The sequence below is a fragment of the Lynx rufus genome, unplaced genomic scaffold (genome assembly GCF_022079265.1).
Source record: "Lynx rufus isolate CCGP_SWC_20201006 ecotype Redwood Valley unplaced genomic scaffold, mLynRuf1.p SCAF_2, whole genome shotgun sequence".
In the NCBI taxonomy this organism is placed as follows: Eukaryota; Metazoa; Chordata; class Mammalia; order Carnivora; family Felidae; genus Lynx; species Lynx rufus.
The window spans coordinates 160860035-160877813 of NW_025814834.1; the positions used below are offsets into that span (position 1 = coordinate 160860035).

The window sequence follows — 17779 nt, forward strand, 5'->3', positions numbered from 1 at the left end:
ACATGACATGCAATCATGGCTCCATTATTTTACTCAAAGGTTATTTAATGGACGGATCCCTTTCTGGTTTTTGGTAGCAACATTTTTTTTTAAAAGCTAGGATGAATGTTGCATGGGAGGTGTTTCAGATTTTCTTGTTATTTGCTTAATAGTTACAATTTGTTAAACATCTCTTTTTACAGGCAGGAGGCAATAAGAATCATTAATTTATGGTGAGTGTTAAAGGGCTTCTGATATATTAAGAATTCAACCAAGGGTTTCTGAGAACACCTGTGTGTGTACCCAATTTTCAGATATTCTGATACCCTGTTCTGCTCTTTCAGACTAAATGTGCAAATAGAAGCTACTTTAATACCTCATTTTTTTCAGTGTTCTGACTACTCTTTAAATCAGTGACCAACTAAGTAATTATTTCTAAGCCTACAATTCAAGTAGACAATTCTAAATTTTTTTCTGAAAATCAAAATATATATATATTGCTATAGAAGAGGAGAATATTAAATAGAATTCTATAAACTATTTTCTTATATGACTCAGTCATTTAGGTAAAGGGCTAATTCCATTGCAATGTCAAGCAATGTTTGGAGAATATGCATTATTCTATCTCTAGGCATTTTCCTATGGTAAGTTTGGGTAAGAGATGCAGTATCCAAACTACCTCATGTCACATTTTTCTTTTTCTATCTGAACTATGATTTGACAGTTTGCATTACTCTATGTCAATGCCCTTACATCCAAAGGTGATGTCATTTGCATTACCTTTTGCCTTGCATGTATAGATAGATGACCTTCAGCTCTTTTGGATTATATTTATTGTCAATTCCCTAATTCACGAATATGAATGCCACTTGGGGGCCTATTGTTACTGAAAAGTTTTTACTGGTTATTGAGCCACTCTGTATCATATTGAAGCTGCTTATGTATCAGATCACCAGTCTACTTCACAGACTTGAACTTTATATGAGTGGCTTTTGTGATTATTTTTTTCTTTTCTTATAATAATGCAAGAGTGGCAGGAAAAATGTAACTGACACAAAGCTGTTGCACATTAGACCTTATACTTGTGTGTATAAAAAGTTAACTTTTTAAACTCCTACCTTAATATAGTCACTGTTTTGACCCTTAATGCTGTCAGCCAGATCTAATAAAGATTCTCAATGCAATTTTCAAGTAAGATATGGGAAAAGCAAAACAAAAAGACTATAGGATAATAATCTGATAAAAGGTGTCAGAGTAAGGGAAAAGGAAGGAAAAATAAGTTAATGAGGTAAGAAAAGAAGTATTATCAGTAATTTCAAATTGGTTATCTGCTATACCTAAATCTTATAATGGGACTCTTTTTTTTAATTGAAGTGTAATTGGTACACAATATTACATTAGTTTCAGTGAGACTTTGACTTCCTCATAAAATACAACTGTTTGAGAAAAAATAATATATTTAGAAGTACAACATGTATTCTATTTTTTTTTTTACTTTTTTAAATGTTTATTTTTTTTATTTTTGAGAGAGAGAGACAGAGTGCGAGTTGGGGAGGGGCAGAGAGAGATGGAGACCCAGAATATGAAGCAAGCTCCAGGCTCTGAGCTGTCAGCACAGAGCTCGATGTGGGGCTCGAACTCATGAACCGTGAGATCATGACCTCAGCCAAAGTGGGACACTTAACCGACTGAGCCACGCAGGCACCCCATAAGTACATATATTCTAGTTTTGAGTAGAAATATTCATATTTAATAAATAGTTGAATTTTTAAAATTGAATTCCAAAAATGCAAAATACTATGCTTACTGTAGTGGAGGACACAAAGATATAGAAGACATATTCTCTATTCTCCAAAAATTAAAATTTACCCAGGAGTTAAGATGGGCAGCTACACCATAAGCAGACTTCTCTATAAACTCTATGAGTAAGTTTTATCCCACTGCTATTAAGACAGTGCTTCCAAATTTTTCCAGTCATGGCACAAATCAATAATAATAATATTTGTGAAGTCTGTTAGGTTAAAAAACAGTTTGTAATCTAGAGAAAAAGAATAATTATATTACATTTATGTTATTTAATTATAGCATTAACAATAGGGTATAATTGTTTTTTTAAGAGAAAGAGTGGGAACAGGGGAGGGGCAGAGAGAGAAAGAGAGAGGGGGAGAGAGAGAGAGAGAGAGAGAGAGAGAGAGAGAGAGAGAGAGAGAGAGAATCCCAAGCAGGCTGCATGTCACCAGCACAGAGCCCCACACAGGGCTCTATTTCAGGACTGTGAGATCATGACCTGAACTGAAATCAAGTCACGTGGTTAACCGACTGAACCACCTGGGCACCTCTAGGATACATATTTTAAAATAAAATATCAAACATTAAATTTATATAAAACTTTTAAATAATGACTTTATAAATGTTTGATGAGCCTGAGCTTTATTTCCATGAACATAAATCCTTTTTTTTTTTAAGTTTATTTTTGAGAGAGAATGTGTGCCCATGTGCATGGGGAGTGGCAGAGATAGAATCCCTGCACTGTCAGCATGAATCTGTATCCCAGGAACTGTGAGATCATGACCAGAGCCAAAATCAAGAGTCAGATGCTTAACTGACTGAGCCACCCAGGCACCCTAATATAAAATCTTTATATCAGATACAATGATTTTAAAATATGTTCACAAATCCTTTGACACTTCATTTCAAAAAAGTGGAGCCTAATTCTCCTCTTTGTGGAGAGGATTTAGTGATTTACATATAACAGAATATGGCGGAAGAAATGGTGTGTGTCTCACAAGACTATCACAAAAGATATTGTGCCCTGCTCTGGGCTCTTTCAGGCAGATTACTTACTCTGGGGGAAGTTAGCTGCCTTGTCAGAAGGAATTTATACTTACACCAAGCAGTTCTTTTCAAAGCCTACAGGGAAGGAACTGAGGCCTTCTGCTAATAGCCATTAAGGGATATAGACCAGTTGGGGAATGGTTCTTAGAAGTTCAAAAGAGAGGGTATTAGTCTGATCAAGCCTCCATAACAAAATACCACACACTGAGTGGCTTAAACAGAGATTCATTTTCTCTCAGTTCTGAAGACTGGAAGTCAAGATCAGGGTGTGAACATGGTTGATTTCTGGTGAGATTTCTGGCTTGTAGATGGCAACCATCTTGCTGTGTGTGTGTTCACATGACCGTTTTTTAGTACATGTGTGCATGGAGAGACGGAGAAAGTAAGCTCTTTGGTGTCTCTTCTTTTAAAGACACTTATCCTATTAGATTAGTATCATTTTATTATTTGTCTTCTGTGCTCGGTTTTTTGTTCCTCTTTTTCTCTTTACTTATCTTCTTTTTGTTTATTCAAATATTTTTATTATCTATTTTAATTTTTCCTTTGGATTTTTAGTTGGACCTCTTTGCATTATATATTTATTTTCTCTAAAAATTATAATATAAATCTAACTTTGCACAGTCTACTTAATATTATACTACTTCACATAAAATACAGAAAGGAAGAGTCTAAATGGCCTACATGGTTGCATGATTTCTGTATTTTATATGAAGTGATACCCTTCATGATATACTTTTCATTCATATTATGTTTTTTGGCTCATATGGTGGGCATCACAAATGTTATATACTTTGGGTTCTGTTATAAGAATATTGATGTTTTTAACGGGTCACATTTTATTTGTTTTTTGTTTATTCTCCAGAGTTCTTAGGTATTTGTTCTTTGTTTTGTTGTTGGACATCACCTGTATGTTAGGATCTTACTCCAACATATTGGCTATTTCTTTAAGACTCAGTTTTTTTATCTGATAGATGGGGATGAAAAATAGTACAGTACTTAACTCTAAGATTGTTAAGGAAACTAAATGAGATAACTTAAAGGATGCAGAACAATGTGACACATAGCAAAAACTCAGCATATATTAGCTGTATTGTTATGATTTGTGGTCGATAACATCTACCTTAGAAGGTTATCAATATTGAATAAATGTTAAATATATATGTAAAGAAGTAAGCCTAGTAACTACCACATGGAAAGGGTTCAATAAATGGCAGTATTTATGTTATTCAATATGCATGATCTTTTAAAAATATCTTTAAGTTTATTTATTTTTGAGAGAGAGAGCGAGAGCAGGAGAACCCCAAATAGGCTCCACCCTCTAACTCAGAGCCTGATGCTGGGCTTGAACTCACGAACCCTGAGATCATGACCTGAGCCAAAATCCAAAATCAGATGCCTAACTGACTGAGCCACCCAGGTGCCCCAAGATGAATAATCTTTTTATAGATGGTGATGCAAATGGAACCTTTCAAATAAGAGGGGATAGCATGAGCCAAAGATAAGAAGTAGAAGTATCTAAGTCTTATTCAGAAGTTGTGACTATTATATTTGACGTATAGGGTTCTTAAAGGGAATAATATAAAAAGTAAGGGTACAAAAGATGAAAGTATAAATTTAAAATTAGCAACCCAGCACCCAAAATGAAGAGTATCTCTGAATTGGCTTAGCTGTCTGTAGAAAAAGTATTCATTAGACACCTATTTGTTGAAAACCTGTCATCCACCAAACATTCTGCTAAGTGCTTAGTATAAAGTAGTGAACAAAACCAGCATTGTCTTAACTTTCATAGAGCCTTGAGGATCTCATAACCTATGTATGAACAAAATCATTTATTTTATAACTACCAAGTCTTGGGCATTGCACTAAGATATTAATGTAACATAAGACAATGCAGACAGCACAGTGTTAACTCTCCTACTTCTTGTCTGTTGTTTGGTAATGTCCCTATAGCTAAGTTGACTGTATAATTTATCTTCCAAATTGGATTGCTTCTGAGACTGAAAGAAGTCACTGTTAATAAATTTCACCAGACGATAGGTAAAAACGGGCAAATGGGTGTATACGTATACCAAGGCTCTTTACATATAATGATTTCTTTGGAAGCTCACATGTGAAGAAACTATAGCCACAGATGTGTTTTTTTTTTTTTTTTGGCTTACCTGTATGTACATATTAAACTGATTTTCCCTGGAATGCCTGGGTGGCACAGACTACAGTTAAGCCTAAGACTTCTGCTCAGGTCATGATCTCACAGTTCGTGAGCTTGAGCCCCACATCAATCCTCTCCCTACCAGCTTCAGATCCTCTGTGTCCCTCTCTCCTCCCCTCCCTGATCACTACCCCCACCACCTCAAAAATAAATAAACATTTAAAAACTAAAAAATAAATTTACCCAATGTTTCATCCTTACTTCTCTTTTATCTCTTGACTATGCTTATAGTTTTACCTAAAAATCTCTGTGTTATTGGCTCCAAATATTTGTCTCCAGATATGCCCTCTCTTACATCATTTAGATTCAGCTCATTTACCTACCTGTTTGCTAGACATCTGTAGCAACTAACTGCTTATGATAGCTTCTGACTTTATATTTTATAAAACAAAATTTCACATATTTTTTCTTTTTTTCACTTCTGCATCTTTGATTGTGACTCTCCTCCCATCCCCTGGGAATGCCTTGTTTCCTATTCTCTTGCCCACACCTTTGCAAATTAATTGAATTTTCCCATATACGCAAAAGGTGGGCCTTATAGTATTACAAGTGTAAAACAAATACTCTTCTTAAAACTAACCCAGCTGTTATCTTCTCCAGAGCAGTTTTGCTGACAACTGCCTACCCTAACCCAGATAGGGTGAAGTGTCTTTCTTCTATGTTTTCAACACTTCCTGTGTATACATACTTTTATCTTAACATTTGCCACAATATTTTGAAGAAATCTGCTTTACTTATTTGCCTCCACTACTATACTATAAGGTTTCTTGAGCCATCACTGTCTTCATTTTTTGAAGATTCTAGCTCATAGTAGGTAGTACCAACATATTTATTCATCTTAGTCAAGTTGAGCTTTTCACCTACAAAACTATAATTAAAGAAGCTGAGCTTAGTGAGGTGATTTTTAGATCACACCCAAGGATGAGGCTGGTTGTTAGGAGAACCAACCACATGGTTAGAGGTTTGGAAATTTTAGTCCCAACCCTCAACCTCTGGAAAGAGGAGAGGGGAGGGAGATCAAATTCAATCCTCAATGGCCAATGATTGAATCAACCATGCCTATGTAATGAAGCCTTCATAAAAACCCCAAAGGACTGGGTTCTGAGAGCTTCCATGTTGGTGAACACGTGGAGATTTGTACAGTGATGTGCTTGGAGAAGGAGCATGGAAGCTTTGTGCCCTTTTCCCATACCTTCCCCTATGTATCTCTTCTGTTTGGCTGCTGGTGAGTTGTTACATCCTTTTACCATAAACCAATAATATAGTAAGTAAAATGTTTCTCTGAATTCTTTGAGCCACTCTAGCAAATTGAACCCAGAGGAGGTTCGTGGAACCTCCAATCTATATAGCCAGTTGGTCAGAAGCACGGGTGATAACGTGGACTTATTGGCATCTGAAGATGATAGGGATTCTTTTAGGACTGAACCTTTAACCTGTGGGATGTGATCCTGTCTCCAGGTAGATGTTGTCATATTTGAGTTGAATTTCAGGACACCCAATTGGTGTTGGAACATATTTTGATGGTATGGGGGGAAAAATCCCAGTCCCCCATATGAATTGAAATTAATAACCAGAACTTTAATTTATTAGTTTGTATTTTCTATCCTTGGTCTTTTATTCTTGGCCAGCTTTCTCATGCCAGGATTTATACATAAAATGAAATAACACAAGAGAGTACTTTTTCTAGGTAGTTGCCCAGACCATACCCTATTTACTTTACAACTGAAATTCTGGGTTTTGTCCCTTTGTATCTAGTGCCTTGCTTTGGACCCAAACTTTTTTTCTTTTAATTAAAAAAATTGTTTTGAAATATTTATGAATTTTTGAGAGAGACAGAGAGAGAGAGAGAGAGAGAGAGACAGAGCATGAGTGGGGGAGGGGCAGAGGGGCAGAGAGAGAGGGAGACACAGAATTCTAAGCAGGCTCCAGGCTCTGAACTGTCAGCATAGAGCCCGACTTGGGGCTCGAACTCACAAACTGTGAGATCATGACCTGAGCCAAAGTCATAGTCTCAACTGACTGAGCCACCCAGGCTCCCCTGGATGACTTTGTATTCTGGTGAATTACCTTTTTTATTTGCTAGACTTGATTTTCTACTTCATTTTCACCTCTGCTTCCTTTTCTGATGTTGACGTTCTTATGGCCTCTAATGAAAATCATGCCTATTTGCTTCTTCCCTACTGCCTGCCTAGACCACAGGTCCTACCTTCTTTATGATCACCTCAACTTCCGTAAAACCTCCACCATCAGATTTGCATTTGACATATAAAGACTTTAAGAGAATTTTCTATTAGAAAAACTAAAATCTTTGTAGACTACGGTTAGTAGAGATGTAATTTTAATAGAGGGAATTAGTCAAATATGGAAAACATCTTTTTTCTAAGACTAATAAGCATAACTTTTTTCTAACCTGTATTTGCCACCTGATACTGAATTCATAAATAGGTTTGTCAGAAAATAAATATGTGAACAATAATGTGATTCAAGCTATTATATTAGTTAGGTTGGCTATAATAACAAATAGACCCAGAAATATATATTGACTCAAACATAATTGCCATTTATTTCTAGTTTATATGAGTCCAAGTTTGACTAATCCTGGCCAGTGAGTAGTTTTTCAAGCAGTGATCCTGGGAGCCAGGGACTTTCCACCTTGTGGATTCACCATCTTCTAGGGCCTTATTCTTATCTCTGTACAGTGAGTCGGAAAAAGAAAGAAAATATAGAAAAGATATATTTGTTTCTTAATAGCCTTGAGCTGGAAATGACACATATCACTTCTGCCCATATTTCACTGTAGAGGACTTAGTCTCATCACCACACATAATAGCAAAGGAGGCTGAGGGATTCATGTGTCAAATATAAGAAAAAGCAATGTTAATGGCAGCTATTAGTTCCCACCAGAATTAAGACAAATATGGTAAAATGGATTACAAATTCCTTTGCAATATGAGATAATAAATATATCTAAAAATAATATGCATGGTGAAGTACTAAATGTAAGATAAGATACTGCTATTGAGTTATTGCAAGTTAAGTAATTGTGAGAGATAATGTAGGAAATACAGGAATCAGTGCATTTTTATGTTAAATGGTTTCAATAGTGATTTCCCTCTCCAAAATCACTATTAAAACACAAGTTTAAAAAGAACATCAGTAGGGAAAAATGTTTCTTAATAAAGCCAATGACAGGTTCTTGTCAACTTTATTAATGTAGCTTTCAAAATAATAGGGACAGAAAATAAACTGTGCTTAGCACTTACATAATGTATTATATTTGTCTTCCCTGTGGTGTAGGTCAGAAGGAATCTGAAGATGAAACTGAAGGTAAAGAATTGGATGCCAGCTTTAGGATATCAGTGTTCAAACTACCCATACATACTTCAGGTTCACTCAAGTATGCTGCATTATTGAAAGAAAAGGAGCAAGATTATTTTCCTACATATGTCCAGCCATTTTCTACCACTCATCAAAAACCAGAAATTACAAAAAAGGACATGCTGTTGAAGGGTAATGTAAGAAAAGAGTTTTTTACAACACACAGAACTGGTATAAAACTCCGAACACTTTGTGATATTGATAAATGTTATTCAGAACAAAAGAAGCAGGAAAGCCATAAAAAAAAAATAACAGCTGTAACTCTGGCACAAGTTGCCCAGGAAAGAGTTAGCTTAGCTGTTCAAGAAAACTTAAATAAGAAAAAAAATGCTGCACAAAAACTAATTGCAAAAGATAATGAGACAATTCGGAATGGTTTACAACAACTTTGGCAGGACAGATTCAATTACCTTGAAAAAGTTAAAGAGAGGAGAGCTCGGTTTCTGAAAGAAAAAAAACAAAAGGCTGAAGACCGTTTATTAATTCAAAACATAAGTAATGAGCGCACTCTTTTATGCAAAGGAATGATTAAAATGGACAGATTGAGGAAGAATCAGGCTGTCTTACAAGAGAAAAGTCTGATTGTTCAGCAAAAACTAGAAATGGAAAAATATCAAAAGAATTTACTTAAACAAATGAAGGAAATTAGGTAAGTACAGTCTTGATATTATAGAAACTTTTAACTCCATTACATGTGAATATTGCATACTAAGTGCTGAGATCTAATAAACAGTACTTTGTTTACAACATGATATATTCTCTTTGAAAAAATAGAAACTACAACAAAGATGAGACAATAAAACGACTGTATCTCATCCCACCTCCACCCTTATCCAGTAAAACCTGCTTCTCAAACAATGGTTTTTCTTATCATAAATGGCATCATCATTAGCCTCTTGACAGTGCTAGAAACCTCAGTGTCTTTTACAACTCAGTCTCTCTCATCACCAATATCCAGTATGTTTCCTTAATCATTTTTCTGCTAAAGGGAGTCTCAAACTGATCCTTTTAGATCCCGCTTTTCCCATTCTAATGCACACTGTCATAATCACTCTAAGAATTCACCTTTTATCCTTCCAGGTGAAAGTTCCATCTCCATTCTCCAGACTTCCTTTCCTCAACCCATAGCGGTTCTCCAGCCTACAAGCCTCAACTGTCTTTAAAATTTAGTTCTGATCTTTTGTTTTTGTTTTGGCTCCCTCCCTCTCTAGCCTTTTTTATTATTTTTTTCTTTTTCCCTTTTTTCTTTTTTTTTCTTTTTCTTTTTAAAAACTGAGAAAAAACTGAGAGTTGATGGGGGGTGGGAGGGAGGGGAGGGCGGGTGATGGGTATTGAGGAGGGCGTCTGTTGGGATGAGCACTGGGTGTTGTATGGAAACCAATTTGACAATAAATTTCATATTTAAAAAAAATTAGTTCTGATCATGTTACTTCCTACTTGTGTATATTGACACCTTGCAATTGTCCACAGTATAAAATCTAATCTAAGTGGCATTTCAGACATCATGCTTTGTTCCAGTTTATCCAGACTCATCTCACTAAATTTTTTGCCATAGCTTCCTCTCTCTTCCCCTAACAGCACTCTGGATTTGCTCCTAATGGATTAAATTATTCTCTACTCCCTACTCAGATTTGGAGTTTCTTATTCCAGTGACCTTACTAATACTATCCCCTTTTTTTTTCAAATATGCACTCTGAAAGGGTACTACCAGCCCACAATGTTAGTGCTATCTACATATCATTATGCAACACAAGCCTCTGTTATGCAAATTAGAATGCTTTGGAGTGCTCAGATTGGTGAGGATAAGATACTTATTATTGTTTCTCCAGGGAGACAACATCACTAGTGGCTGATGCTTGCTGAGTGTGGCTGTGTTTCGCCCCTATTTGTTCCCATCATGCAGTGTATGAACTGTACAACCACTGACAAAATTCATCCTTTTATTATTCATCTTTTAGTAACCAACTGAAATAGTATCTTCACTTTTAACCCTTCCCCAACTGCTCTTCCAGTCTGAATTAATCCTTTTCATTTGGCAGTTCTTTCAGAACACTTTATTTAAATCTCAGTTATAGCAATTATCCCAAGACAGCCTATATCAGGTTAGCTTGTAAAGTCCTTTATAAGCTAATTTGGTCTATCTTTCCATTTCAGTGTCTAGTACAATGCTTAGCTTCCAAAATTATTGCATAATTATTTATTGAAGAAAATAGGTAAAAAAAATTTGAAACCCAGTTTTTAAATTAGTAATGGTTGTATGTAAGTCCATTTAAGTCATATACTAGAGCCTGTGGGGCATGGCAAATTTTACTATACCTACACCAATAGCTTAAGTACTAAGTACACTTATTAATACTTAAGCCATTGCAATGAGAAATAATGGATATTTTTTTCAAAGTGCTTGTATAGTGAAGATATGTAGCCAGAATTATTAAATATATACGAAAAATATAATTAACCAAGTTTTGAGAATAGCTTCACTAGCTATTAAAATACATATCTAAGAACAAGTTCTTATTTCATGATAATAAATTTTTCGTACACATTTTTTTCTTTCTCTCTGTGATCATTGGCATTTCTACTGAGGAATACTTACCTTCAGTTAGAATTATTCACATGGTAATTCACTTTCAGCTGTTGAAGATGTCAGGTGATGTGGGGACATAAAGATTATTTGGCCCCAAGAAACTGAAAATCTAGGTGGGAGATAAGTCATCAGGCAATAAGACTTCCAGAGTTAAATAATAATACAAACAATAATATAAAAACTATCAAAGGACAAAATTAAAATTTCCAGTTAAATGGTAGGTAATAAACAGATGAGAGTAATCTAAGATACCTTCAAAGAGAAGGCATAACTAAACATCAAAGTGTTAATTCATTTCAGTTCTTCCCTACACTCATACAAAAATTAATAACATATACTTGATCCTCTAAGAACCCACAGTTCGATGGCAAATATAAGCGTATATTTGAATCATTACAAAACATAGAAGTAGGAAAATTACAACTGTGAATTTGAATTTGGAAAAGAAGAAAGCTGAGAGGAAATTATTATTGGCAGAATGGATGAGCAAAATTGGAGAGCTCAGAATAGGAAATGTGGGGGGAGAGGAAGGATGTAGTGAATACTGTTCTACTTACAGCAGAGGTTTATGAAGGAGACTGGTTGAAAGTACAATTGCTTAAGACACATTAAATTGGATTAGAAATGGCCTGTAAAGCTCAGTGGATAGTCACATGTCAAAGACCATTAGGAATACTACCAGGAAAAAAAAAATTGCATTTTAAACATGCGTTTTACCACAGACCCTGCTTTTTTATATATATATATATATATGAAATTTATTGACAAATTGGTTTCCATACAACACCCAGTGCTCATCCCAAAAGGTGCCCTCCTCAATACCCATCACCCACCTTCCCCTCCCTCCCACCCCCCATCAACCCTCAGTTTGTTCTCAGTTTTTAACAGTCTCTTATGCTTTGGCTCTCTCCCACTCTAACTTCTTTTTTTTTTTTTCCTTCCCCTCCCCCATGGGTTCCTGTTAAGTTTCTCAGGATCCACATAAGAGTGAAACCATATGGTATCTGTCTTTCTCTGTTTGGCTTATTTCACTTAGCATCACACTCTCCAGTTCCATCCACGTTGCTACAAAAGGCCATATTTCATTTTTTCTCATTGCCACATAGTATTCCATTGTGTATATATACCACAATTTCTTTATCCATTCATCAGTTGATGGACATTTAGGCTCTTTCCATATTTTGGCTATTGTTGAGAGTGCTGCTATGAACATTGGGGTACAAGTGCCCCTATGCATCAGTACTCCTGTATCCCTTGGATAAATTCCTAGCAGTGCTATTGCTGGGTCATAGGGTAGGTCTATTTTTAATTTTCTGAGGAACCTCCACACTGCTTTCCAGAGCGGCTGCACCAATTTGCATTCCCACCAACAGTGCAAGAGGGTTCCCGTTTCTCCACATCCTCTCCAGCATCTATAGTCTCCTGATTTGTTCATTTTGGCCACTCTGACTGGCGTGAGGTGATACCTGAGTGTGGTTTTGATTTGTATTTCCCTGATAAGGAGCGACGCTGAACATCTTTTCATGTGCCTGTTGGCCATCTGGATGTCTTCTTTAGAGAAATGTCTATTCATGTTTTCTGCCCATTTCTTCACTGGGTTATTTGTTTTTCGGGTGTGGAGTTTGGTGAGCTCTTTATAGATTTTAGATACTAGCCCTTTGTCCGATATGTCATTTGCAAATATCTTTTCCCATTCCGTTGGTTGCCTTTTAGTTTTGTTGGTTGTTTCCTTTGCTGTGCAGAAGCTTTTTATCTTCATAAGGTCCCAGTAATTCACTTTTGCTTTTAATTCCCTTGCCTTTGGGGATGTGTCGAGTAAGAGATTGCTACGGCTGAGGTCAGAGAGGTCTTTTCCTGCTTTCTCCTCTAAGGTTCTGATGGTTTCCTGTCTCACATTTAGGTCCTTTATCCATTTTGAGTTTATTTTTGTAAATGGTGTGAGAAAGTGGTCTAGTTTCAACCTTCTGCATGTTGCTGTCCAGTTCTCCCAGCACCATTTGTTAAAGAGGCTGTCTTTTTTCCATTGGATGTTCTTTCCTGCTTTGTCAAAGATGAGTTGGCCATACGTTTGTGGGTCTAGTTCTGGGGTTTCTATTCTATTCCATTGGTCTGTGTGTCTGTTTTTGTGCCAATACCATGCTGTCTTGATGATGACAGCTTTGTAGTAGAGGCTAAAGTCTGGGATTGTGATGCCTCCTGCTTTGGTCTTCTTCTTCAAAATTCCTTTGGCTATTCGGGGCCTTTTGTGGTTCCATATGAATTTTAGGATTGCTTGTTCTAATTTCGAGAAGAATGCTGGTGCAATTTTGATTGGGATTGCATTGAATGTGTAGATAGCTTTGGGTAGTATTGACATTTTGACAATATTTATTTTTCCAATCCATGAGCAGGGAATGTCTTTCCATTTCTTTAAATCTTCTTCAATTACCTTCATAAGCTTTCTATTGTTTTCAGCATACAGATCCTTTAAATCTTTGGTTAGATTTATTCCTAGGTATTTTATGCTTCTTGGTGCAATTGTGAATGGGATCAGTTTCTTTGTCTTTCTGTTGCTTCATTGTTAGTGTATAAGAATGCAACTGATTTCTGTACATTGATTTTGTATCCTGCAACTTTGCTGAATTCATGTATCAGTTCTAGCAGACTTTTGGTGGAGTCTATCGGATTTTCCATGTATAATATCATGTCATCTGCAAAAAGCGAGAGCTTGACTTCATCTTTGCCAATTTTGATGCCTTTGATTTCCTTTTGTTGTCTGATTGCTGATGCTAGAACTTCCAGCACTATGTTAAACAACAGCGGTGAGAGTGGGCATCCCTGTCGTGTTCCTGATCTCAGGGAAAAAGCTCTCAGTTTTTCCCCGTTGAGGATGATGTTAGCTGTGGGCTTTTCATAAATGGCTTTTATGATCTTTAAGTATGTTCCTTCTATCCCGATTTTCTCAAGGGTTTTTATTAAGAAAGGGTGCTGGATTTTGTCAAAGGCCTTTTCTGCATCGATTGACAGGATCATATGGTTCTTCTCTTTTTTTTTGTTAATGTGATGTATCACGTTGATTGATTTGCGAATGTTGAACCAGCCCTGCATCCCAGGAATGAATCCCACTTGATCATGGTGAATAATTCTTTTTATATGCTGTTGAATTCGATTTGCTAGTATCTTATTGAGAATTTTTGCATCCATATTCATCAGGGATATTGGCCTGTAGTTCTCTTTTTTTTACTGGGTCTCTGTCTGGTTTAGGAATCAAAGTAATACTGGCTTCATAGAATGAGTCTGGAAGTTTTCCTTCCCTTTCTATTTCTTGGAATAGCTTGAGAAGGATAGGTATTATCTCTGCTTTAAATGTCTGGTAGAACTCCCCTGGGAAGCCATCTGGTCCTGGACTCTTATTTGTTGGGAGATTTTTGATAACCGATTCAATTTCTTCGCTGGTTATGGGTCTGTTCAAGCTTTCTATTTCCTCCTGATTGAGTTTTGGAATAGTGTGGGTGTTCAGGAATTTGTCCATTTCTTCCAGGTTGTCCAATTTGTTGGCATATAATTTTTCATAGTATTCCCTGATAATTGTTTGTATCTCTGAGGGATTGGTTGTAATAATTCCATTTTCATTCATGATTTTATCTATTTGGGTCATCTCCCTTTTCTTTTTGAGAAGCCTGGCTAGAGGTTTGTCAATTTTGTTTATTTTTTCAAAAAACCAACTCTGGTTTCGTTGATCTGCTCTACAGTTTTTTTAGATTCTATATTGTTTATTTCTGCTCTGATCTTTATTATTTCTCATCTTCTGCTGGGTTTAGGCTGCCTTTGCTGTTCTGCTTCTATTTCCTTTAGGTGTGCTGTTAGATTTTGTATTTGGGATTTTTCTTGTTTCTTGAGATAGGCCTGGATTGCAATATATTTTCCTCTCAGGACTGCTTTCGCTGCGTCCCAAAGCGTTTGGATTGTTGTATTTTCATTTTCGTTTGTTTCCATATATTTTTTGATTTCTTCTCTAATTGCCTGGTTGACCCACTCATTCGTTAGTAGGGTGTTCTTTAACCTCCATGCTTTTGGAGGTTTTCCAGACTTTTTCCCGTGGTTGATTTCAAGCTTCATAGCATTGTGGTCTGAAAGTATGCATGGTATAATTTCAATTCTTGTAAACTTATGAAGGGCTGTTTTGTGACCCAGTATATGATCTATCTTGGAGAATGTTCCATGTGCACTCGAGAAGAAAGTATATTCTGTTGCTTTGGGATGCAGAGTTCTATATATATCTGTCAAGTCCATCTGATCCAATGTCTCATTCAGGGCCCTTGTTTCTTTATTGACCGTGTGTCTAGATGATCTATCCATTTCTGTAAGTGGGGTGTTAAAGTCCCCAGCAATTACCACATTCTTATCAATAAGGTTGCTTCTGTTTATGAGTAATTGTTTTATATATTTGGGGGCTCCGGTATTCGGCGCATAGACATTTATAATTGTTAGCTCTTCCTGATGGATAGACCCTGTAACTATTATATAATGTCCTTCTTCATCTCTTGTTACAGCCTTTAATTTAAAGTCTAGTTTGTCTGATATAAGTATGGCTACTCCAGCTTTCTTTTGGCTTCCAGTAGCATGATAAATAGTTCTCCATCCCCTCACTCTGAATCTAAAGGTGTCCTCAGGTCTAAAATGAGTCTCTTGTAGACAGCAAATAGATGGGTCTTGTTTTTTTATCCATTCTGATACCCTATGTCTTTTGGTTGGCGCATTTAGTCCATTTACATTCAGTGTTATTATAGAAAGATACGGGTTTAGAGTCATTGTGATGTCTGCATGTTTTATGCTTGTAGTGACGTCTCTGGTACTTTGTCTCACAGGGTCCCCCTTAGGATCTCTTGTAGGGCTGGTTTAGTGGTGACAAATTCCTTCAGTTTTTGTTTGTTTGGGAAGACCTTTATCTCTCCTTCTATTCTAAATGACAGACTTGCTGGATAAAGGATTCTCGGCTGCATATTTTTGCTGTCTAGCACCCTGAAAATCTCGTGCCAATTCTTTCTGGCCTGCCAAGTTTCAAAAGAGAGATCAGTCACGAGTCTTATAGGTCTCCCTTTATATGTGAGGGCACGTTTACCCCTTGCTGCTTTCAGAATTTTCTCTTTATCCTTGTATTTTGCCAGTTTCACTATGATACGTCGTGCAGAAGATCGATTCACGTTACGTCTGAAGGGAGTTCTCTGTGCCTCTTGGATTTCAATGCCTTTTTCCTTCCCCAGTTCAGGGAAGTTCTCAGCTATGATTTCTTCAAGTACCCCTTCAGCACCTTTCCCTCTCTCTTCCTCCTCTGGGATACCAATTATGCGTAGATTATTTCTTTTTAGTGTATCACTTAGTTCTCTAATTTTCCCCTCATACTCCTGGATTTTTTTATCTTTTTCTCAGCTTCCTCTTTTTCCATAACTTTATCTTCTAGTTCACCTATTCTCTCCTCTGCCTCTTCCATCCGAGCCATGGTGGTTTGCATTTTGTTTTGCATTTCATTTAAAGCGTTTTTCAGCTCCTCGTGACTGTTCCTTAGTCCCTTGATCTCTGTAGCAAGAGATTCTCTGCTGTCCTGTATACTGTTTTCAAGCCCAGCAATTAATTTTATGACTATTATTCTAAATTCACTTTCTGTTATATTATTTAAATCCTTTTTGATCAGCTCATTAGCTGTTGTTATTTCCTGGAGATTCTTCTGAGGGGAATTCTTCCGCTTGGTCATTTTGGATAGTCCCTGGTGTGGTGAGGACCTGCAGGGCACTTCCCCTGTGCTGTGGTGTATAACTGGAGTTGGTGGGCGGGGCCGCAGTCAGTCCTGATGTCTGCCCCCAGCCCACCTGGGGCCACAGTCAGACTGGTGTGTGCCTTCTCTTCCCCTCTCCTAGGGGCGGGATTCACTGTGGGGTGGCGTGGCCCGTCTGGGCTACTTGCACACTGCCAGGCTTGTGATGCTGGGGATCTGGCGTATTAGCTGGGGTGGGAAGGCAAGGTGCACGGCAGCAGGGGGGGCAGGCTTAGCTCGCTTCTCCTTAGGTGATCCACTTCAGGAGGGGCCCTGTGGCAGCCGGAGGGAGTCAGATCCGCAGGTTTGGCTCAGGAGGTTTGGCTCCGCAGAAGCACAGAGTTGGGTGTTTGCGTGGAGCGAGCAATTTCCCTGGCCGCAACCGGTTCCCTTTGGGGTTTTGGCTGGGGGATGGGCGGGGGAGATGGCGCTGGCGAGCGCCTTTGTTCCCCGCCAAACTGAGCTCTGTCGTCCGGGGGCTCCGCAGCTCACCCTCCCTTTGTCCTCCAGCCTTCCTGCTTTCCGAGCAGAGCTGTTAACTTATGACCTCCCAGACGCTAAGTCGCGCTTGCTGTCGGAACACAGTCCGTCAGGCCCCTCCGCTTTTGCAAGCCGGGCTCGGGGGCTCTGCTTGGCTGGCGAGCCGCCCCTCCGCCCCGGCTCCCTCCCTCCAGTCCGTGGAGCGCGCGCCGCCTCGCCGCCCTTCCTACCCTCTTCCGTGGGCCTCTCGTCTGCACTTGGCTCCGGTGACTCCGTTCTGCTAATCCTCTGGCTGTTTTCTGGGTTATTTAGGCAGGTGTAGGTGGAATCTAAGTGATCAGCAGGACGCACGGTGAGCCCAGCGTCCTCCTACGCCGCCATCTCCAGACCCTGCTTTTTAAGAAATGCCTTAGAACACTAATTCTCAGAATACATTTTGGACAAAGAAGTCTCAAACAAATGCAAAATTTTTAAAAATTGTTTCATGATGATTTTGTGCAAAGGCTCTGAAAATTAGTAT

At 37.8% G+C, this 17779-nt stretch overlaps 1 protein-coding gene across 1 annotated transcript in view; it reads left to right on the plus strand.

The window, feature by feature from the left end:
- LRRIQ3 (leucine rich repeats and IQ motif containing 3) overlaps positions 1-17779 on the plus strand; it is a 200020-nt gene that overhangs the window by 174768 nt on the left and 7473 nt on the right. The window contains exon 6 of the mRNA XM_047082700.1: positions 8321-9050. Coding sequence (XP_046938656.1) covers positions 8321-9050 — 730 coding nt within the window. The remainder of the gene's footprint in view (positions 1-8320; positions 9051-17779) is intronic.